Source organism: Ascaphus truei, chromosome 13, assembly GCF_040206685.1.
Source record: "Ascaphus truei isolate aAscTru1 chromosome 13, aAscTru1.hap1, whole genome shotgun sequence".
Lineage (NCBI taxonomy): Eukaryota > Metazoa > Chordata > Amphibia > Anura > Ascaphidae > Ascaphus > Ascaphus truei.
The window spans coordinates 6,593,960-6,613,652 of record NC_134495.1 but is presented as its reverse complement, the minus strand read 5'-3'; the positions used below and the strand labels follow the sequence as shown (position 1 = coordinate 6,613,652).

The window sequence follows — 19,693 nt, the reverse complement described above, 5'->3', positions numbered from 1 at the left end:
AGGAGAGCGCGCGGGCGAGCATAGAGGGGCCTGAGGAGAGAGAGAGAGAGAGCTAGGGCCTGAGGAAAGAGAGAAAGCAAGCAGGACGCCGCATTCACACATCGGGGTGGGACCGGCCTGGGTGGGGGTTGGGAGAGAGTGTTTACCGGCACTCCGGTATAACCACTTGAGGAGGAGAAGGGGGAGCCTCATGGCCACATCGCCTTGAAGGGACCTGTCATTTTTATTGAGAGGGGGGAGGGGAGTGCGAATTTCTCCCGTGAAGCGGAGGGGGGGGGGAAGCCGGTCACCGAGGAGGAGGAGAGAGGGGGAAGCCGGTCACCGAGGAGGGGGAGAGAGGGGGAAGCCGGTCACCGAGGAGGAGAGAGAGGGGGGATCCAGCATGGAGAACGCGCACACCAAGACGGTGGAGGAAGTGGTGGCCCACTGCAACGTGAACGAGAGCACGGGGCTGGGCCTGGAGCAGGTGAAGAAGCAGAAGGAGAGGTGGGGGCCGAACGGTAGGTAGGGGCCGGGTGGGGGGGGGGGGGTGGTGGTCGTCCCTTTTGACGCAGGGAGGGGTTTTGCGACTATCGCGACAGCCCCCGCCCCTTCTCTCCCAGGAAGTGTTATCCTGATTGGTATGTGCACACCGGCATCCGCAATAAAGATGCGGATCACACAGAAGATGGCTGCCTGGGATGCAACCTCGTGCGCCTCCTTATTTCCCCTTTGCAATAACCGGTCTGTCCACTTTCCTGCGTGACATCTGCCCGTCCTCCGTGGGATTTCATCCTTTTTATTGTGCGATATGATCTGTGCTCTCCCTCTCCTCCTCCTCCTCTCTTTTATTTGATAGCCCGGTTGCTTTTTTCCACCCCCCGGCAGGGAGGGATGATGGAAATGCTCATTGAGAGATGGCAGCAATTAGGGAAGTGTGAGGGGACAGCTCTGATTTCAGTGTGTTTTTTACATGTCTGCAATGCAAATATGTTGTGTTTTTTTTTTGTGCTGGGTGGTAACGTAGCCCATTAAACAGCATATGTCTGATCCTGAAACCCAGGCTGGGAGTAATACATTGCAGTATGGGGAATGAGGAGGCAAGCTAATGTCAGCTTTGTTGTTTTTTAATCCACTTGATCTCTAGTGAAATAATCAATTTAAATGTAGATGTCCACACAGTGGCCCTTGAAATAGATTATAATTTACGAAAGGAAAGACCCTCTAACACATTGTTTAATCTGTATATATGCCCCTGACACTTGCACTTGGAATGGTATTGAGATAAAAATATGAAGTTTAAATAGGGGTCCGTGTTCTGCCGCGGCCTTCCTGATCTCCCACACGCTCCTATTTCCATTCAGAGGAAAGGGTTTGATGAGGCCCCCAGCCTTTGTAATCCAGGGCAGAAGTGACACAGCTGTCTGCAGTGATGACTTGGCTGAAATGCAACATCCCATCTGGACTATCAGTGCAAAGTGCATGCTGTAGTGTGGGGAGGCAATCGCCGTGTACCACACTTGTGAAAATTAAACCATTGTCCGTTTTCTTTGGGTCTGTAGGTATTACCGGGCTCATCATTGCGCTGATATCCAAATATCCCATAGTGAGATGAATAAACTATAGAACGAGATCTGTTTTGATTTATTTTATTTGTTCTTTAAATACATGTTTCTTTTCCCCCTTTATGCTCCTGGAAAACCTTAATCTGCTACAGAATTACCAGCGGAAGAAGGTGAGTTTTTTTTTTTTTTTTTTAATTTTATTTTTTATTTAATATAAATTGTGCCGTTTAACAATGGTGTCAGTTAATAGTGAATATCAGACGGTGACATGTTTATTTTTGTTTTCTTTCTCAGGGAAGACATTGTGGGAGTTGGTGATTGAGCAGTTTGAAGATTTATTAGTTAGAATTTTACTTCTGGCTGCCTGTATATCATTTGTAAGTATGTTTAACAGTAAGATTAATTTCCGGTGTAAAATGCAAAGTTATGAATGTATTTTGCCAAATTGGGAAGTGTGAGGTTAATTGCTTTGAGTATTCTTTGTCAGCATGATTAGATGGGTGCTGATGAGATGAGAGCCTTTAGAAAGCAATGCAATTAAGGATCAGCAGTCGATTTCTTTGTAGCACAAATTTTTCTGCAGTGGTACATTTTCCCTGATTCTCTATTGAGATTATGCCAAAGATAATACGATTTAGTCTTCAAGACCAAATTGTTTCCTACTTTGACTGCAGTTCTCAGATGAGCCTAAAATGCATGCTTTTTGGTTCAGCACACGCTCAAGACTTTTTTGGAGCTATATTCAAGTTGCTTGCCTCACAGATACATGGTGACCATTCAATCTCTTGACATTGACAAGTGGTGATGGCCGAGATGGCACCATTGTTTCTCACATTTGGTAACTGACCTTTGGTGTGATCTATTCATATAAAAATGGTCTCATCTGGACTTGAATAGAGTGAGAAATACAATGGTGTAAAGTGTAACATCAATCAGGTCACTGAAGTTTAACCTTGGACACGTGTATACCTGCACACACATGTTAAGTGTACCTTCCAAATAAATGACCCATTTTTTTTTTGTGGAAAGACTGGTCCTTACAAATCCACCATTCAATCTTGCATATGATCACATAGTATCACGGCCTCTCTCTGCGCATTATACCGTTTCTGATTTGAAGAAGAAAATGAATTGTGTACTTCTGTGTTTGCACATCAAATATAAAACATGTTGAAGTTGTGACCTTCCTGTTGACCTTTTAAAGCGCATGTAACAGGTATTCAGAGCCACGTGTTTCACTTCACTTGTCCTGATTTCTATAATGAGGTGAAAGGTCATTGTCAGAGTTCTGCTTGTAGTTTTCATGTGGCGGAGCCCAGACTCCCAGGGTTTAAGGTGTATCATTTGAGCTGACATTTATTCCATTTTCTATAGATCATATTTTAGTACTATTCATTTTTTTTAAATGTATATGTGGATCAGGTTTCTATTGGCACACAGTATGTCTAGATAAAGCAATGTAAACCTGACCCAACTGTCCATTAATGCCTCTGGAACCCCCCCCCCCCCCCCATCAATTTGTGTTAACAACTGTAATTTGGTTGTGTTTGCGTTACTGGGCTTTATTTTGACATTTGACACTATTGCAGTCTTTGTGGCTGCTACAGCACTCCACTTTCTTTTGTTTTTGTAAACCGCATTTTTCTAAATTGAATAGGGTCTAAAATACACATTTCTGCACGATACTTAATGTTACTACATGGGTTCTGAAGACAAATGGTATAAATATTTATTTATCTGAACTTCCATGAAATCTGGCTTTTTTTTTTTTTTTTTTTTGTATATCCTTACAGATTTTAAAATCATATTTTATTATAACCCTTAATTACATGTAGGTGAGTGACTTAAAACAAGGGACATGACCTTTCATAAAGACCTTCAGTTGCAACCCAGAAGCACACGGGTGACCAATTCCAGTCCTCAAGGGCCACCAACAGGTTAGGATATCCCTGCTTCAGCAGATGGCTGTCAGAATGACTGTACCACCTGTGCTGAAGCAGGAATGTTCCCAATACCTGGCTTGTTGGCCGTTGATACAGGAGTTATCACCCCTGTATTCGAATGATGGGCAACCAGTCAATGGGAAAAGATGTCCACATGCCGACGTGCTAAATAGCTATGGTCCAAATGGCTATCAGTATTATGTTTGATATTATTGCAATATAGGTTATTCAATCGGACTACAATTTATTTATTTTTTTATTCCTTCCTTGAAAGGGTATCATCTCCACATGCTTAATATGCCCTTTTTCCTATTTCTTAAGTGGCCAAAAAGTCTCAATCGCTCAAAAGCAGCACTACTTTATTTATTTTGAATGAACAGTTGCATCTCCCTATCGGGCTGTCAACTTCCCGGGATAGATAAACATGGCAGCGTATCAGATGACATTTTAATTCCATTTTGGTGTTGCTGTGCAGTGCGCCAAGAGACGGCATTAGACACACAGTGTATTTTTTTTATTTTTATTAATATATATCAGGGTAGTACTTGGCCATCGGGGTATAACAAGATTACATTTGGTGTCTTTCATCAAGATCTTCATGTTTTGAAAATGTTAGCAATAGATGAATGTAGTAATATTTTAAATTGTTTTACTGCATAGTGGTTTTTAGTAAATCCTGTATTTAAGCCACACAACTTGACACACTGTGCATGAAATCTTATTATTTGTATACGTGGTTTGCAGACTCCGATGAACTTTATTGTTTTGATCTACTTTAAACATAGCCGAACATGCATAGTTCATGTAATAACTGTTTTTTTATTTAGTAGGGCTATTTATAATTATAATTATTTAGGGAATTGAGGCCAGAGGGTCATGTACTCTAGAATAGAAGCATGCCAAATATGTAATAAGAGCTCATAAATATCTTATAGTTTATATGGACCGGAACTTTATTTTGTTTTATGGATCACATCTTTTTCTTATGGATTCTAGTCTTTCATTCCTTTTTTAATTGTCTTTTTTTGTTTCCATATTTCAGGTTTTGGCATGGTTTGAAGAAGGTGAAGAAACAATTACAGCCTTTGTGGAACCTTTTGTAATTTTACTTATATTGGTAGCCAATGCTATTGTGGGTGTGTGGCAGGTGAGTAAATATTTGTGCTATGGCTCAGCTTTAGCAGTAACTTTCCAAGGCATGTCTTTAATATCAAGTTAGGGCTATGTTTTACATATGCATCTTAAATCCATATCTTCAGATGGCTGCATTCAAATTTACACTGCATCCTATTATGGGGCGAGAAATATAATACATAAAAGCTGTGGTCATTTAATGACTTGCTTATTTTGTTGGCTTGTACGATGCTCCTCCCTAGTATGGCGGTTTTGTCCTTGCCTATTTAAACATCAGTTTATGCACGCTTTTCTGTATTGTAGGCGATTCTCACACCATTTTTAACATGTATAGTTTCTGTACAAAGAAATTGCACCTCGGTATTCCCCGTTTCGCAAAAACAATGCCTATCTAATGGCAATCTGAAAAGGCAAATAGTGGGTAAAGAAGTACTAGTAAACTCTAAATATGCTCATAGCCAGGTTTGATGAGTGTGCAAGGCAAGACTCGTTATACTTCTCGAATCTTTAAGGTTTATGTGGCTATTTCCATCTCTTTTGAAAAGGGGATATGATCCCTTAAAAGATTAAATACAGATGAGGAGGAGACTGGTTTTACAAAGTATATTTTGGTTCTTCTGACTTGGTGTTTTATTTAAACCTCTGCATTTGTTGAGCTATTTTTAAATGTCCTTGATGGTTTTTGCCATGGCCTTCTAGTTTTTGTGGTTTGTGTAAGGCTATAAATTTCAGATTCATGTGCGTTATAAGGTGTCCAGAACTAAATCCAGATCGTCCGTCCACTCAAGGAAAAACATTTGAATTTAAAATGGTTCGTGCTTTTTGATACACCAGAAAACGAACTCTCAATCTGCGATTTTCTAAAGCGCTAATCAGAGATTCTTTATCTTTTTGGCCCTTCCTCACTACTGCCCATGCATGCCACATTGGTCACCTATCATCCATTTATTGACTTGTCTTGTGGTGGTTGTAAAATCAGAGGGAAAGGTAAAAACATTCTTTGTTAGATTATCTTGGTTGTTGCGTGTGTTAAACTTGATGAGGATGATCGTAACTCTCGAAAAATTGTCCTAAAACATCAATTGTTGGTTCACACAAGAGATAACCTACTATTCCAGTACTCTGAATACCTTTTCTTGCTGAAGGTATTTGCATTTGGTTGTATACCCAGAGGGGAATGGTAGTAGATTCTTCTGTTAAACACATGCGTGTTGTCACACTGTAAGATAGACCTTGCAGACGAAATCGACGCTTTCTGAATGAGCATAAATATGCAATCTACTCATTTTTATGCATGTAGTCGTCACTTTTTTAAATTAATGTAAAAAAAAAAAAAAAAAATTTACTTACCTTAATTGTAACTTATTTCTTAAAAGCTTTTGTAACTCCTTCCTATGTACCGCCCACACATGGGAGTTGTGTAATCCTGGAAAACTTTAGTACAGCTCAAAATGTTCATAAGAAAAATGCATAATAAGAAATGCAGTGACTGTCTAGTATGTAATCTGTTTATGGAACAGGCTGGAGTAATCCTGCTTTTTGTGTTTAGTACAGTGTTTATATTTTACATCTCGACTGTCGGCTACAATTGCTGTCACTTGCTCTGTTCAGCAGCTCTGTTCAGCAGCTCTGTTCAGCAGCTCTGTTCAGCAGCTCTGTTCAGCAGCTCTGTTCAGAACGTTGTTACCGGTGTTGCAATATCCTGTTGCATAATCATTTATTTGTGCACTCAAAAATAAGTTAATTATGGCCTCTGCTAAAACACTTGGATTGTGGTTTTCTCCTTTGCGTGTTAGGGGGTATGTATGCGTGTAGAATCAAAATGCAGGAACTTGCAAAGGACTCGACGTTTCTGATTTCCTGCGAGCAATATTATGTTGGAGTTTAGCAGAAAAAGATCTTCTGCCTTGTTTGTTTAAGCTGGACGAACATCAAGCCATATTTAGAATGAAATAAGATCCCTCGTTACAACTGTTAGGGCTAGAAACTTTAATTTTGTTTCAATTTGACTTGAGCTCTGAGGCAGTCCAGGACATTTAGTTGCAGCCGGTTTGCTGCGACCAAATGTCCAACCGCGGTTCATTCCGCCGGCCGCTAGGATAAGTAAATGCCCTTACCCTAAACCCCACCCCACCTTACCTGTTAACCCCATAAATTAACTTCCTACCAGTAAGAACTTGCCTTTAAAACGTCTGGGATTCAAGTGGTGGTGCGGCAAAGGGTCTGTCTGTGGCGGCGGCTGCCATTCGGTCACGGCTAAATGGCCACCTGCCAAACGTCCCGCGCCCAGTACTTCCCAACTAAAATAGGTTTCAATTTGTATTTTTTTTCTTGGGTTTCTTGGCAACTATTGCTCAACGCTACAATAAAGATAATGTAATAAGCCGGTTTTAATTATACTTTCAAGTAGACTATAAAAGAATGAAGTCTCCATTATGAGCCTTAATTTAGAGTAAGAAAAGGTTTGCTATTCCCTCATTTAGGTTTTTTTTTTTCTCCACCATAGTGACGTTTGTCAAAGAAAATTCCACAGTGCATATAAAAAAATGCCGGATGTGGATATTCAATTACTCTGCATATTCTCAGCATAATCTGCATTGTTGATACCAACATGCAGGATTATTCCTACAACCCATCACTTAAAAAATGCAAAAAGATAATATCATGGTAATCTCTATGACACTGTAATATAAGTGCAAGAAGTAGTGTGAGTTTCTTATCTTGCCCAGTGTGGTTAAAAAGTTTTCATGTCTATTGCTAAACTACAGACCTCTACTGCTGTCAAAAGTAGTCTAAATCTGCATGTTGGTGCAAAGTAATGAAGAGAAATAAGTACCTTTCTCAGAGGAGGTCTGAAAGTGCAGTTTTTTTTCATACTTCATATTGTACAAAATATTAGGGGGGGTGGGTTCTCTCTCCCAAAGTAAGCAAAGAAGGGTGGATAAACCATGTTGGTCCTTTCTTCCATGTAGTAACAAAGGGAGTAGGGGGTATGATGATTTTTTTTTGTAATTGGCCTAACAAAGTAGTTATGTTACAAGCTTTCAAACCTCTCAGACAGCCATACCTGATTAAGGACCCTGAGTGGTTGTAAAGCTTGTAACATATCAACTACTTGTTGGTCCAATAAAATGTAACACATCCCTCTCGTTCCTTGACTACATGGTGTTTTATTTATTTATATCTCCCCCCCAGTGAAGGCCAAATAGTTCACCTTTCAAAGCAATATTGTAACGATGGTCTCCTTATCTGCAGGACAAGCTAACACCATGCTCTTTACAGGGGGAAATAATAAGTCTTGTGGTGCAACATTCCAACAGTTGTGCTCAGTTGCTTGTTCATCAAACCAGAAATTGTGGCACTGAATGATGCAGCCTGTTATCTTTTTAGGAGGGTTTAGCGTTCCCTAACATTCTTTAAAAAAAAAAAATTGTTTTCTAAAGCTGTTTTTGTGGTAAAGGGAATATTTTCAAAGATGGAATATTAAGAGTTATTTTTATTTATTTATTTTTTTCCCAGATAAACTAAAACTACCTTTTTTTTAAATTTCAATGGCACTGGTATATTTTGCCTGACACATTTACTCTACTCTTGTTTACCACTTCACATTGCACACATCACATATAGTTCATTCAAGTGTTAACTGTATTTCTTTCCAATAGTGTGTTATAGCCACGTTTCTCCCTTGAGTTGTGTAAATGTACATCTGTGACACAGGGCACAGCCTCATCCCCTTTGTCGGTGAGCATTTGAATCGCTCTTAATCTTGCATTCCTCTCTTCCATTAGGAAAGAAATGCTGAAAATGCAATTGAAGCCCTTAAAGAATATGAGCCTGAAATGGGCAAAGTGTACCGACAGGACAGAAAAAGTGTACAACGGATCAAAGCCAGGGATATTGTACCTGGTGATGTTGTTGAAGTAGCTGGTAAGAAAAAAATCTTTACTATTGTTATATTTAAAATTAACTTTTTGTATTGGTGAAAAAAAATGTTAAATCTACCTCTCTGCGCATGAGACGTCCACGTTTCTACCCCTCTGCGCGTGAGACTTCCACGTTTCTACCCCTCTGCGCGTGAGACCGTCCACGTTTCAGAATTCATTCATTTGCTAAGGTGGATTGACTTGGGATAAAGAGTGGGTTTGTTATGTCTTCTGCGGATATTGATCTTATGCCACACACTTTTTGTGCCAAGTTTTATATGCACTGAACAATAGTTTTGCATTTGTTGGAATCAGTCATCCATGCTATCGAATTGTTTAACATTTTTGGATGGGTCATGTTAATATGATTTGTCTCGTTTGTTGCTAAAATCTGCTTATTGAAAAACCATTAAAACACGATCTGTAAATTGTTTGGAGCTGGTTATTCTCTGAAAATTGGCACTAGAAGTATACAAGTAATCTGTCTTGAAAATCCCCTAAAACAGGTGTAATATCTAAAATTGCTAAGAGGCATTTCATCAATATCCAAACCATAGGTTAAAAAAAAAATAAGATCCCCCCTGTTTTTGTGTGCAGTTGCTGGGATTATTACAGTAAATACTGAAAGGTTTACATGTGGTTAAGTAAAAATTGAATTGTACATTAATAATGCTGGCTTGACGTCATAAATTTAAAGGCACTTTGCAAAGCGGTTATGGCAATTGGTATTCATTTCATCTGCTTTGAGGATGAAAGACTGAGTTAATTTTGGAAGGTCACAATTTCAAAGCTTGGTAGTCACACAACTAAAAGGACGCCGCCAATGTGCACTACCATTCCGGCATAGAACATATATTCTCCTCTGACAAATTTATTGTGTGTGTGAAACGGAGCGAAATGCAGGTTTAAAGGTTGTTTTAATAAACATCTGTAAATGTCAGATTGCTTTTAAGTCTAGGCAAAGCTGCAATTTATTGAATATCTTCTACAGTACTTGCGTTAAGATGTTGATGCTAGTGGAACACATTGCTCTAATACCTTTATGTTTGGTATTGTACGTATGGGCTTTGCCATAGAATGTGTAGAGAGATGACCATATATGGGAATACAGGAGCACCTCACACAGGGATGCATATCTGGAAATGGGATTCTAGGCAGTGTGCCAATGACCTATATCTTTGCCCAAGCCAATTTGTTATTAGTGACAGTGGTGAAAATGATTAGAGCTGTCAAATGTTTTTGGGTGTACAGGATAGCTGCTTATTTTTTTTTGTAGGAACGTATTTAAAAATACAAAGTTGACATGATCTGAAGAATTGTCACTGCATTTAAAAGCGTGTTAACTCTGTTTTTAATAGTGGTTTGAATCTCCTGGTTGTTGCGTTTTTTGTAATCGGTTGTCAATGTTTTAATGAGGAATCCTGCAGACATGCAGCAGTTCAACTTCCTTCGATATGGTGTTTTTTTTTGCTACATCTGCAAGCACCAGAATATAAAGAATAGAGCCCTCCGCCATCTTCCCTCCAAGCTTTCCAATTCTGCAGATGGATAATGCATGACTCTGTAATGTTGGGTCTGCCCAGCTTGAATATTTCCTTTAAATTACTTGGTTGAAATGGAGGTGAAAGAGCCTGCTACCAAACCGTACTAACCATTTGCATTCCTGCCAACCGGTGTGACCACATGGCATAGCTGCTTGTTTAGGGTGTCCTGTCCTGGCACCATCTCAAAGCAATTAAAGAAAGTAAAAAAATATATATATTTCTATCTTGCACCCCAATAAGGCCCTATTAAGACATATGACTAATGTGGAGGTGATGTGCAAATTGCAGAGTTTTTTTTTAGCACGAGAATTTAAGCAATATAGTGCTAATTAAATGTAAGTCTAATCTTTGGTCTATTTTTGAAGTTTTTTTTACTTCAGTTAATAAACCTGGAAAGCAGCAATCCTCCCAGAAGTGTATAGGAGTTTAACTTTTTTTTTTTTTGTTATCTTGCCCCCTGAGCGTGTCCTGTTTTTTTGTGGGGAGATGGGACATGGTGAGAAATGCCAACTTACGTCAGGTCCTTAAACAACATAACAAACGTACACAAATATCCGTTAAGACCACTTTAGTTTGACTTCATTGAATGCATGGCCTCCCTGAATTAGACTTTGGAACAATGCTATTGTCACATGCACTTTCATGGCCAGAATCGCAGAAGACTGGAATTGTCTGTTTCACTTGTAGTATTGTTTTTAACTGGTAGAACCATAGCTTTTAAAACTGTAAAAGAAACCTGGCGTATATGCAAAACTGTTGGGACCTGTACTACTTGGACAATAGAATTATCCTGCTGATTTGTGATGGCTAAAAACCAGCTGCTATCATATCTACATATAAACCTTGCAACACCAGGGGAGCATATTCAAATAGTTTTCCCATTTTTGGCCTTGATAATTGTTGAGCCAGTGCTATTTTTTTTCTTGCTCTGCTCAAGGACACCCCCTGGCCAAGATTAGTTTTCATTAGAAAATATTGGTAAAAACTGGAAATGAGTCTAGCTGTCCTAGTAAGGAGGGTCTTTTATTTAACCAGCCTAGATCTTACAAAGTGTCTAACTTGATCTTCAAACAAACTATTGCTACTAATTGCATAAGCAGTCCCACTAGGGCTAAAGCGCATTCATGTCCCTGCAGTATCGTGATATGGGAGTTCAGTTTGTCCACTGTTAACATCTACCTAGAGTACAAAGCTTTGACATTTTAAGTTTGACTGGAATCTATTCTGTTTTAATGGATCTTCAGCCAGGTTTGAATTGACGTGTGGTATAATTATCCTTGATACAAGGTTGCGTTTTGGTGTTTGTTCAACTAATAGAATAAGATTACTTAAGCCTGTCATTGTAGACTGGTAGCAAACGGGTTAAATGATATGCTGCCTGAAATCACAATAAGCCAATCACATTTAAAAGTGGTTTTTATTTTGTAAACATGGTGACCTAAATCTTGGGAATTTGAATTCCTTTACCTACCCCTTTGTATAGTTCTGTCTTATCATGCACAGGAAATGGACCTCTTCTCTGCTCCTCCTGTTCCCGTCTTTGTTTTGTTTTTGCGACTCTGGATCCGCCGCAGATTATCCGTTTCCTTTGGTCCGCGGATTTCAGTGGCTCAATCTCAAAAGGGGCATTTTGCAGAATTTGTATTACCAATACACTCTGGATTCTGCAACCCGTGCGTGAATTTGTAGTATCCAAATCAGTCCACTGGTTGTATCCAATGGCGTTTTTTGATCCGCACAGATTAAAAACAACCAAATCGGTTTGTGGCTTTTACACCGCCAAACGGATTTTGGATTGAAAATCAAGGAAACTGATTTTGGGCGGATTCGCCTATCTCTATTGATGGGTTCTTTGCCTGAAGTTGTAAACTTCATGGCATAAGAGACTTTTATGCATTGTCATATTGGTTCATGGCAAGCACTTCTGATACTGAGATTAATGTATATGTTGTCAGTCCTTAATACAGCGGTGCAAGATCTTTCTGGGGCGGGGGGGTGCGGTGTTGCAGGGGCCCTGCGCCCCTCCCCCCCCCCCCCCCCCCCAATGCATTTAAATTAAATGCCGGGAGATCGCATGAGACCCCTGCAACTCTAAATTTACCTTCACTTTGCCGGCGTCAGGACTTGTCCATGGCACATGATGCCGCGCACCACCGGAGCAGAACAGGCAGAGGCGGCGCAGCAAAAAAAAGTTTGCGCGCCCCTGCGCTTAATAGGTTATGTACTAAAGCTTGGTAACGCATTTCTACATTCTTAAATTTATAGTTGGTGACAAAGTACCAGCAGACATACGACTAACTTCAATCAAATCTACAACTTTACGAGTGGACCAGTCTATCCTCACAGGTATGTAACAAGTGCGTTTTTCATTGTGTAAAATGGTTTATTTGCTTTTGACGGAGGCGCTCACACTGCTGAGAAGGGTTTGCTGGTAATCCTGCAGATTGTATAGCCATGGGGTGGCCAACTCCCCCTAAAGGGCCCCCAACCTGGGCAGGTACTGGGGATATCCATGCTTCGGCACAGGTAGCTCCATCGATGGAGCCATCTGTGCTATAGCAGGGATATCCCCAGTACCTGGCTTGTTGATGGCCCTTTAAGACTGGAGGTAGCCACCCCTGGTATAGTCCAAGTATTTTTTGCATTGTATGCGACAGAAAACATGGTGGTGTCAGTAACATTATTTTTTTTATTATTATTATTTTAAATAAAGGTTTTGTTTTTTTACCGTGCGTATATTGTTTCAGATTCTTTTTTCAGTCCTATCATTTCCTTGGCATTTCAGTAGTCGTCTTTCTGAGTGAGCGTGGCTACCTTAATTGGTTAATACAAGAAGTATTATCTTACGGTGCCTTGTTACACTCCCAGTTATGTGATGCCTCAACCTTTAGATACCATGGCATGTCTGATTAGGGCATATGCATTTGCAGCCACAGTAGTGCTCACAAGTGAGGTCTATAAATATTACATTGGTTTCGCAGTGTTGCAATACGTTGGAATTTTTTTCATAAAGGCGTTACGCATGTTTCTGAATACTTGCTTCAAGTATACACCATTCTGAGCAGGAATAATGTCAAGATCTGCCAAGACCAGAGGATATTTGGCAGACATACACAACCTCACTGTAAAAGATGAACACTGTAAAGATAATTCAGTGGGACTACAGATATTAGAACTTTGTTATACGATACATTTCTCCTTTGTAGCAAAATACAAATTTATTTATTTTAGTACGATGCACACTTTTTTGTTTTTTTTTGCGCTGTGACGGTAACATGTGGGGCGCGCTCACTGTGGTAAAGAGTGAAAACATGTTTAATAATACCTTTTTGCTAATGGAAAGAGGAAAAGTGAAGGGCTATTTGGAATAATTGCTTATACTTAACACTATTGTAGGCAGTTTAACATTGCGCTTCTGAATGTTGTAGAGGCTAAAGTGATACTGAGCATAAAGCTGGTTATATGATGGTATAAGTACAATCTTTCTTACATTATATTGCTTTTTTTTTTTAAAGCAATTTGTGCAGCCTTTGATTGCCTTTATTGATAACTAATAACCTAAGCTGCTGATCGATTCGTTCTTCCGTGATCGATCAGCAAAGATCCTGCTTCCCAGGGTTCACTAAATGGCCGCCTTTCAGTTTCAACCAATGCTTCAGTCAGTGTAACTCGGCAGCTACAATGTATTCTTGTATTACTAAGGTAACATTATTTATTGTTAGTAGCTCAAACTGTAGGGAATATTGGCAACAAATGATCACGGGAAAGTGTTGCAAAGATCATGTACGGCTGGGGAGGTTTTAAACCTGTTATAGAAATCAAAGGATGCCCCCTTATATTAAAAAAAGAATGTAGTATTATCTAATACTCTAGAACTGATTTGTACATATCTATCGAAGGACATTGCATGGATTGCGCCTTTACAAGGTGCAATCCTGTATGCAGAGAATTTTTTGGTCTGTATTTTGATAAGCTTTTTTTTTATGAAGTGTAACTGACACAAATAACTTGTGCTGCTGCAACACTGTGTAATACTCTTGGGATATGATGAATAATAAAAACAAACCCCCAGTCAGGAAAGCAGTGTGTTCATCTCTCTGCATCTGAGCTACTTTGGGGGGGGGGGGGGTGGTATATTGGTATATTGTTACCATCCAAAAAAGCTGAAATTAGTGGATGTCAGGACTGCCTCCTGGAATGCCAGCATGTTTCTTTATACCATGCGTGTAGTAAAGCAGAGGGGTTCGACTACTGTAGAATAAACATGTATGAATATAAACGACTTGCTGTCCCTGTGTAAAAATGAAATATATTTCTGCTAATTTGTGCTATATACATGGATTTCTATTAAAAAGTTGGATTTTTAAATCACTTCCAGACACCTTTCTTAATGCTTTGTGTAGGCACCATCAACAAACCAGTATACCGATGAATTCTAATTTACCTTGCTGGTATTTCAAACTACAATGGTTAAATCCCTTCCTTTTGCTTCCAACTATAAAATATACCATTCTTTACTTTAATGTATGTCTTGAGTTTGCAACGACTGTTTCACTTAACTGCCTTGTTACTATGGAGAGAGAGACCTTTCTTTAAAGCACACATTCTTGGCTATACACTGTTTACATGAACTAAATCCCCAGTGGAGTGAAGGGCTTTGTTTTTCTAATCTCTTCCCTGCATGTTTCTTTCGGTGACCCAATGTTCTGAGTGGTTCTGTTGGTACGTTCACTTATGCCTGCCTTGAAAGGAAATATCTTATTCTCCTACTACAACGTATATCTTGATCATATTTTTTTTTTTTTTTTTAGGAGAGTCTGTGTCTGTTATCAAACACACTGACCCAGTCCCTGATCCTCGTGCTGTAAACCAAGACAAAAAGAACATGCTCTTCTCCGTAAGTATACTTCTCTCGGACAGCTGTTCTGATTCTACAACACTCCAACAGGTTGTTTTCAGGATATCCCTGCTTCAGCATAGGTGGCTCAATCAGAGCCACCTGTGCTGAAGCCGGGATATCCTGAAAACCTGTCCTACTCCATGTTGCTTTATTTCATTACCCATGGAGACTGTGATGGCAGATGCAAAAGATATCTTCTTTTTAGAAAGGAACGGTATACAGGGATATACCAAATGGGAAGAATGTTGGTCCAGGGAGTAATCTGATTGCCAATATTTGGAGTCAGGGAGGAATTTATTTTTCCCCTTATGAGATATATATTTCACTGGGGTTTTTTGTTTGCTTTCTCTGGATCCTTATACTGCAAGTACAAATATAGGATCAGTATATGTTGTCTAAATGTAGTAAAGGTTGAACTTGATGGACATGTGTTTTTTTTTTTCCCCCACCTCTTGTAATTGTGTATTACACAACTCCCTAAAGAATCTATTGGCATAACTATGGCTAGTGTACAGACAGATATACGCACACCTGTAACACATACAACTAATATAAAGTAGCATGTTGATCAATATAACTAATGTTTTTCAGGGTACAAATATTGCAGCTGGTAAAGCTATTGGGGTAGTTATAGCAACTGGAGTGAACACCGAAATTGGAAAGATTCGTGATGAAATGGTTGCAACGGAACAAGAGAGGACTCCCCTGCAGCAGAAACTGGATGAGTTTGGGGAGCAGCTTTCAAAAGTGATCTCCTTAATTTGCGTTGCTGTCTGGTTGATCAACATTGGGCACTTCAATGATCCTGTCCATGGAGGGTCTTGGATTCGAGGAGCCATTTACTATTTCAAAATTGCAGTGGCCCTTGCTGTTGCTGCTATCCCGGAGGGGCTGCCCGCTGTCATCACCACCTGCTTGGCTTTGGGGACCAGAAGAATGGCCAAGAAGAATGCGATTGTTAGGAGCTTGCCGTCTGTGGAAACGCTGGGTTGCACCTCGGTTATCTGCTCTGACAAGACTGGTACCCTGACTACTAACCAGATGTCTGTCTGTAGGGTAAGTGGGTGGGGCCTTTTAGCATGTATTTTCCTACAGCACATCATAGAAGTGTGTTGACAAGTTCTTCCAGTCCTAAAGGGATTTCTTTTAAACGTTGCACAATACCTGGTGATTCTTGCTGGTTTTGGAACTCATCTGCTGCTCCTGTAAAAAAAAAAAGTGTATAAATCGTCACGCTATTTATACAAAAACATTTTGTTTTAATCGATGCTTTTCCTTGGTTCACCTGTTTTGAAAAACACAGAACCCCAGCAAGGTCATTTTAGGAACCCCTGAGCCCCAATAAAATGTGTCAAAAAGGAGAGCTATTGAGCGTGGTAAATGTATACAACAAGCGACAGAAGCCCAATGCTACATCTGTGGCTTGATGTATACATTTGCCTGTTTGAAAGCCTGAGATTTGACTGCCACATCCAATTTTTAAAATACAGAAATATTTACTTCGAAGGAAATTAAGTCTCAACTATACTGACGCTAAACGTCCGAGACCCCCAAAAAATGTTTCTGCTGGATCACACCGACTGCCCTCAAGTCCTCTAAACCAGTGAATACTCCACCTCTGTGGTAAGAGCATCGCTGTTGATGCTTACTGCCACACCAGGTGGTACTCTGCAGTAATCTGACTGTTTCCCTCTGCTAATGGCAAGCTAAGAACCAGCACAATATTGACGCAACTTTTGCAGCGTTAAAAAGTAAAGCGATGTTAAATATAGGTCTTGTAAGTGACATTGACACAGATGTAAAAAGTTAAGGGGAAATACAGTTGGTAGCCACTGTTCTAACGCCAATATACAAGGCGCCAGGGAGCGGACTCTTCTTGGTGTCTTATGAATTTAGTGGCATTGGTGACTAGAGTTGGGCAGTATATACCGATAAGATAATAACAATGTTTGACATTGAATGTGTTATTGCTATACTTCTCGCCTATGGAAGTCATTGGCGTAGTAGTGACCGTTTGTCACTGCAGCCTGATAGAAGGAATATCTGGGGACACATGCATTCAGTGCTCAATAATACCAGCACACACCTCTGGAAGATGGTTTTACCCCCTTCCGCCTGATCCCACCCCCCATTTCTCTGATGTTCTGTGATAGGCAGAAGTAATATGTTAAAACAAAATAATACCTTGCCTTTCATTTAAAAAATTTTTTTTTTAAAAACTTAACTTTTTTTTTTTTTAATGAGTTTTCTTAATCACGCTACATGTCTTAATATCATTATTGTGAGAATATTGCCCAACCCCAGTATTCTCTGTATAATAGCTTGTGGTGCGACTGGTTTTGTTCACTTCGACATAATTTGGGGTATACAGTTAAGCAAATCCTCCTGTTTTGGCAGAGATTATACAATACATCTTCATGTAATTCTAGATTATTTTATGTATTCAAAAGCTTCAATTGGCTATTTTGAACCTAAACTGATTACAATTTTAACTGACATAAAAATGTTGTTTTACGTACAATATAGTTTTAAAGTAATTTTTGTGTGGCTAAACTTGTATGTAGAGGATGTGTGAGGACATTGGCTAAAGAGACTTTTTCTAATAGGTAAATAAGATCCATACTTATCCATCTGGCAAGGCCAATTGGCATAAGGACATTGTCCTTAAACAGGCACACACATGTTGAGTAACATATTTAATTTGGTAAATGAAAATCCCACTTTCACAGGTCGGCAATCCTGCTTTTCACCATGCTCTCCTAACGTGCTTCCACTGCTGCAAAGGATTCTGGGAAATTACATGCACATTAGCAGTCATCTTTTGCTTAAATTCCATTTTGACATGGACCCCTATAAGCTTATGCCTGCTGCTTTTCAGCAGAGCTTGGGTTAAAGTGCAGAGCCAGTAAACCTGCTCAAACTGCTGTTTCGACTTTTTGGGGTCTCATCAGTGTGTGGGGCTGGTTATACTGGCTTTGCAATGTGAAGCTGGGATAGGCTTCAACCACACCTTGAATAATCTATATAATTTGGAGATTTTAGCCCATGTCTTTTGTACTTTACAGAATGGGTTACGGAGTAAAGTGAGCCGTTTTCCCTTCACCATTCCAGCCAGTAACATGGAAAAGTGAATTTTGTCACATTAACTTTTGTATATTGCATTTTTAATTGAATCGCTAAACTATTAACTTGTCAATTATATTTGGCCCCTTGCTTAACTAAGCAGTGTATTGCCTTCATGCCCAATGTCACCTTGAATGCTAGATTTAAGTAGTACTTCAAAAAAATCATTTCCTGCATTTGTTACGATTGGTCAGTCCAGCCTGTGGTGTATTGTCTGGCTGTTAAATTGACTGTTCACCCATGAAATCCGTTATGATTCCATCCCTCACAGCATTCTAACTAGAAATGGGATCGAGATATTGATAGAATCATAAAATAAAACTGTTTGTGTGTTGACGGTTTTCATTTCAAATCACCTCTTTGCTTGAGGGGGCCACACAATGATTGAATAATCCAAAGGAATAATAGATTTTTCACTTGCTCCTTGGTCCGTGACTCTGTTTTTTTACTTTGAAATTGTAGCAGACCAGAATTTAAAATGTTGAAACCCCTTTTGCAATGTGGTTTATTGAGCGTTTTGTATAATTGAAAAAAAATACAAACATATGACTTGTTCTTTAGTAACGTGAATAATTGGTGTTTACTTGATCCATACAAAGTTAAACGATACCATGTCCACCCAGGAGAGACAAAGCAGTTGCTGATCAGTATTCAGTAGGAGACTACTTGCAGTGTTATTGCATAACCGCCCTAGTCAAAGTAGGCGTTCTCTTTTAAAAGAAAAAAGCCAGAAAATATGGCAATGGTTAACCTGTGGAGCATAATCTTTACACACATTTGTTACTTAACCTGTTTGCTGACACTATCTGCTATAGCAAAGGTATTGCAGTGCCCTAACGCGGCATGGTAGCTAACATATTTAACTTAATGAAAAGCATTGTCAGAAGGGGTTTTTGTTTTGTTTTGCTGCAAAATTCAAAGTATTGCTGCTTCCAACCTGCAATGCACAGGAGTAATCTGCCCAAATCTGTGCTTATTAATCAACATGTTTTGTGTAAAAATGTTTAGTAACATCGTCAATTTTGTGGCCCATTTTATTTAGAGCATACATCCCTTTCCCATTTTTGTGTTCATGCTCTGGCCAGTGGTAAGCAATTGATGGCCTGTTTACCATAGGAATGGCTGGTTTTCTAGGGAAGGAATCATTTGACAATCGGGTAAACGTTAGAAATGTCTGGCGGAAAAATGTGCTAGGCTAGGGTGGAGGTTTCCAGAAATGCTTATTTTAAAGGGCAAATGTTGTAATTAGAATTTTTTAAATCGTCATTAAACATTCCCCTGCAGTATAGACTTCTAACCAGCATTAATCCTCCTGCCGTTTTTCTCCTGCAGATGTTTGTTGTGGATCGGTTGGAAGGAGATAATTGTTTTCTGAACGAGTTTTCTATAACTGGTTCCACATATGCTCCCATGGGAGAAGTGTAAGTATATACACTTTACTGCTCTTTAATAATCACTTGCACGTTAAATTACATCTTTTAAGTTTGTTGCTGGTGGCTGCTGGGTACGGTTTTGATTCCAGCACCAATTGTTTGGATTTTTTTCCTACATATATATAAACCTTAAATCCGGGCAAATTAAG

The 19,693-nt window shown here is 39.5% G+C and overlaps 1 protein-coding gene across 3 annotated transcripts in view; it reads left to right on the top strand.

Annotated features, from left to right (window-relative positions):
- Positions 1 to 333: 333 nt before the first annotated feature.
- ATP2A2 (ATPase sarcoplasmic/endoplasmic reticulum Ca2+ transporting 2) overlaps positions 334 to 19,693 on the top strand; it is a 32,524-nt gene continuing 13,164 nt past the window's right edge. For all 3 annotated transcript variants that reach the window (XR_012787710.1, XM_075568205.1, XM_075568204.1), the window contains exons 1-9: positions 334 to 500; positions 1,697 to 1,714; positions 1,839 to 1,921; positions 4,530 to 4,634; positions 8,410 to 8,548; positions 12,354 to 12,434; positions 14,900 to 14,985; positions 15,580 to 16,044; positions 19,444 to 19,532. Coding sequence is in view for 2 of the 3 variants with exons in the window: in XM_075568205.1 (XP_075424320.1) it covers positions 383 to 500; positions 1,697 to 1,714; positions 1,839 to 1,921; positions 4,530 to 4,634; positions 8,410 to 8,548; positions 12,354 to 12,434; positions 14,900 to 14,985; positions 15,580 to 16,044; positions 19,444 to 19,532 (1,184 nt within the window). In the remaining variant the exon portion in view is untranslated. The remainder of the gene's footprint in view (positions 501 to 1,696; positions 1,715 to 1,838; positions 1,922 to 4,529; positions 4,635 to 8,409; positions 8,549 to 12,353; positions 12,435 to 14,899; positions 14,986 to 15,579; positions 16,045 to 19,443; positions 19,533 to 19,693) is intronic.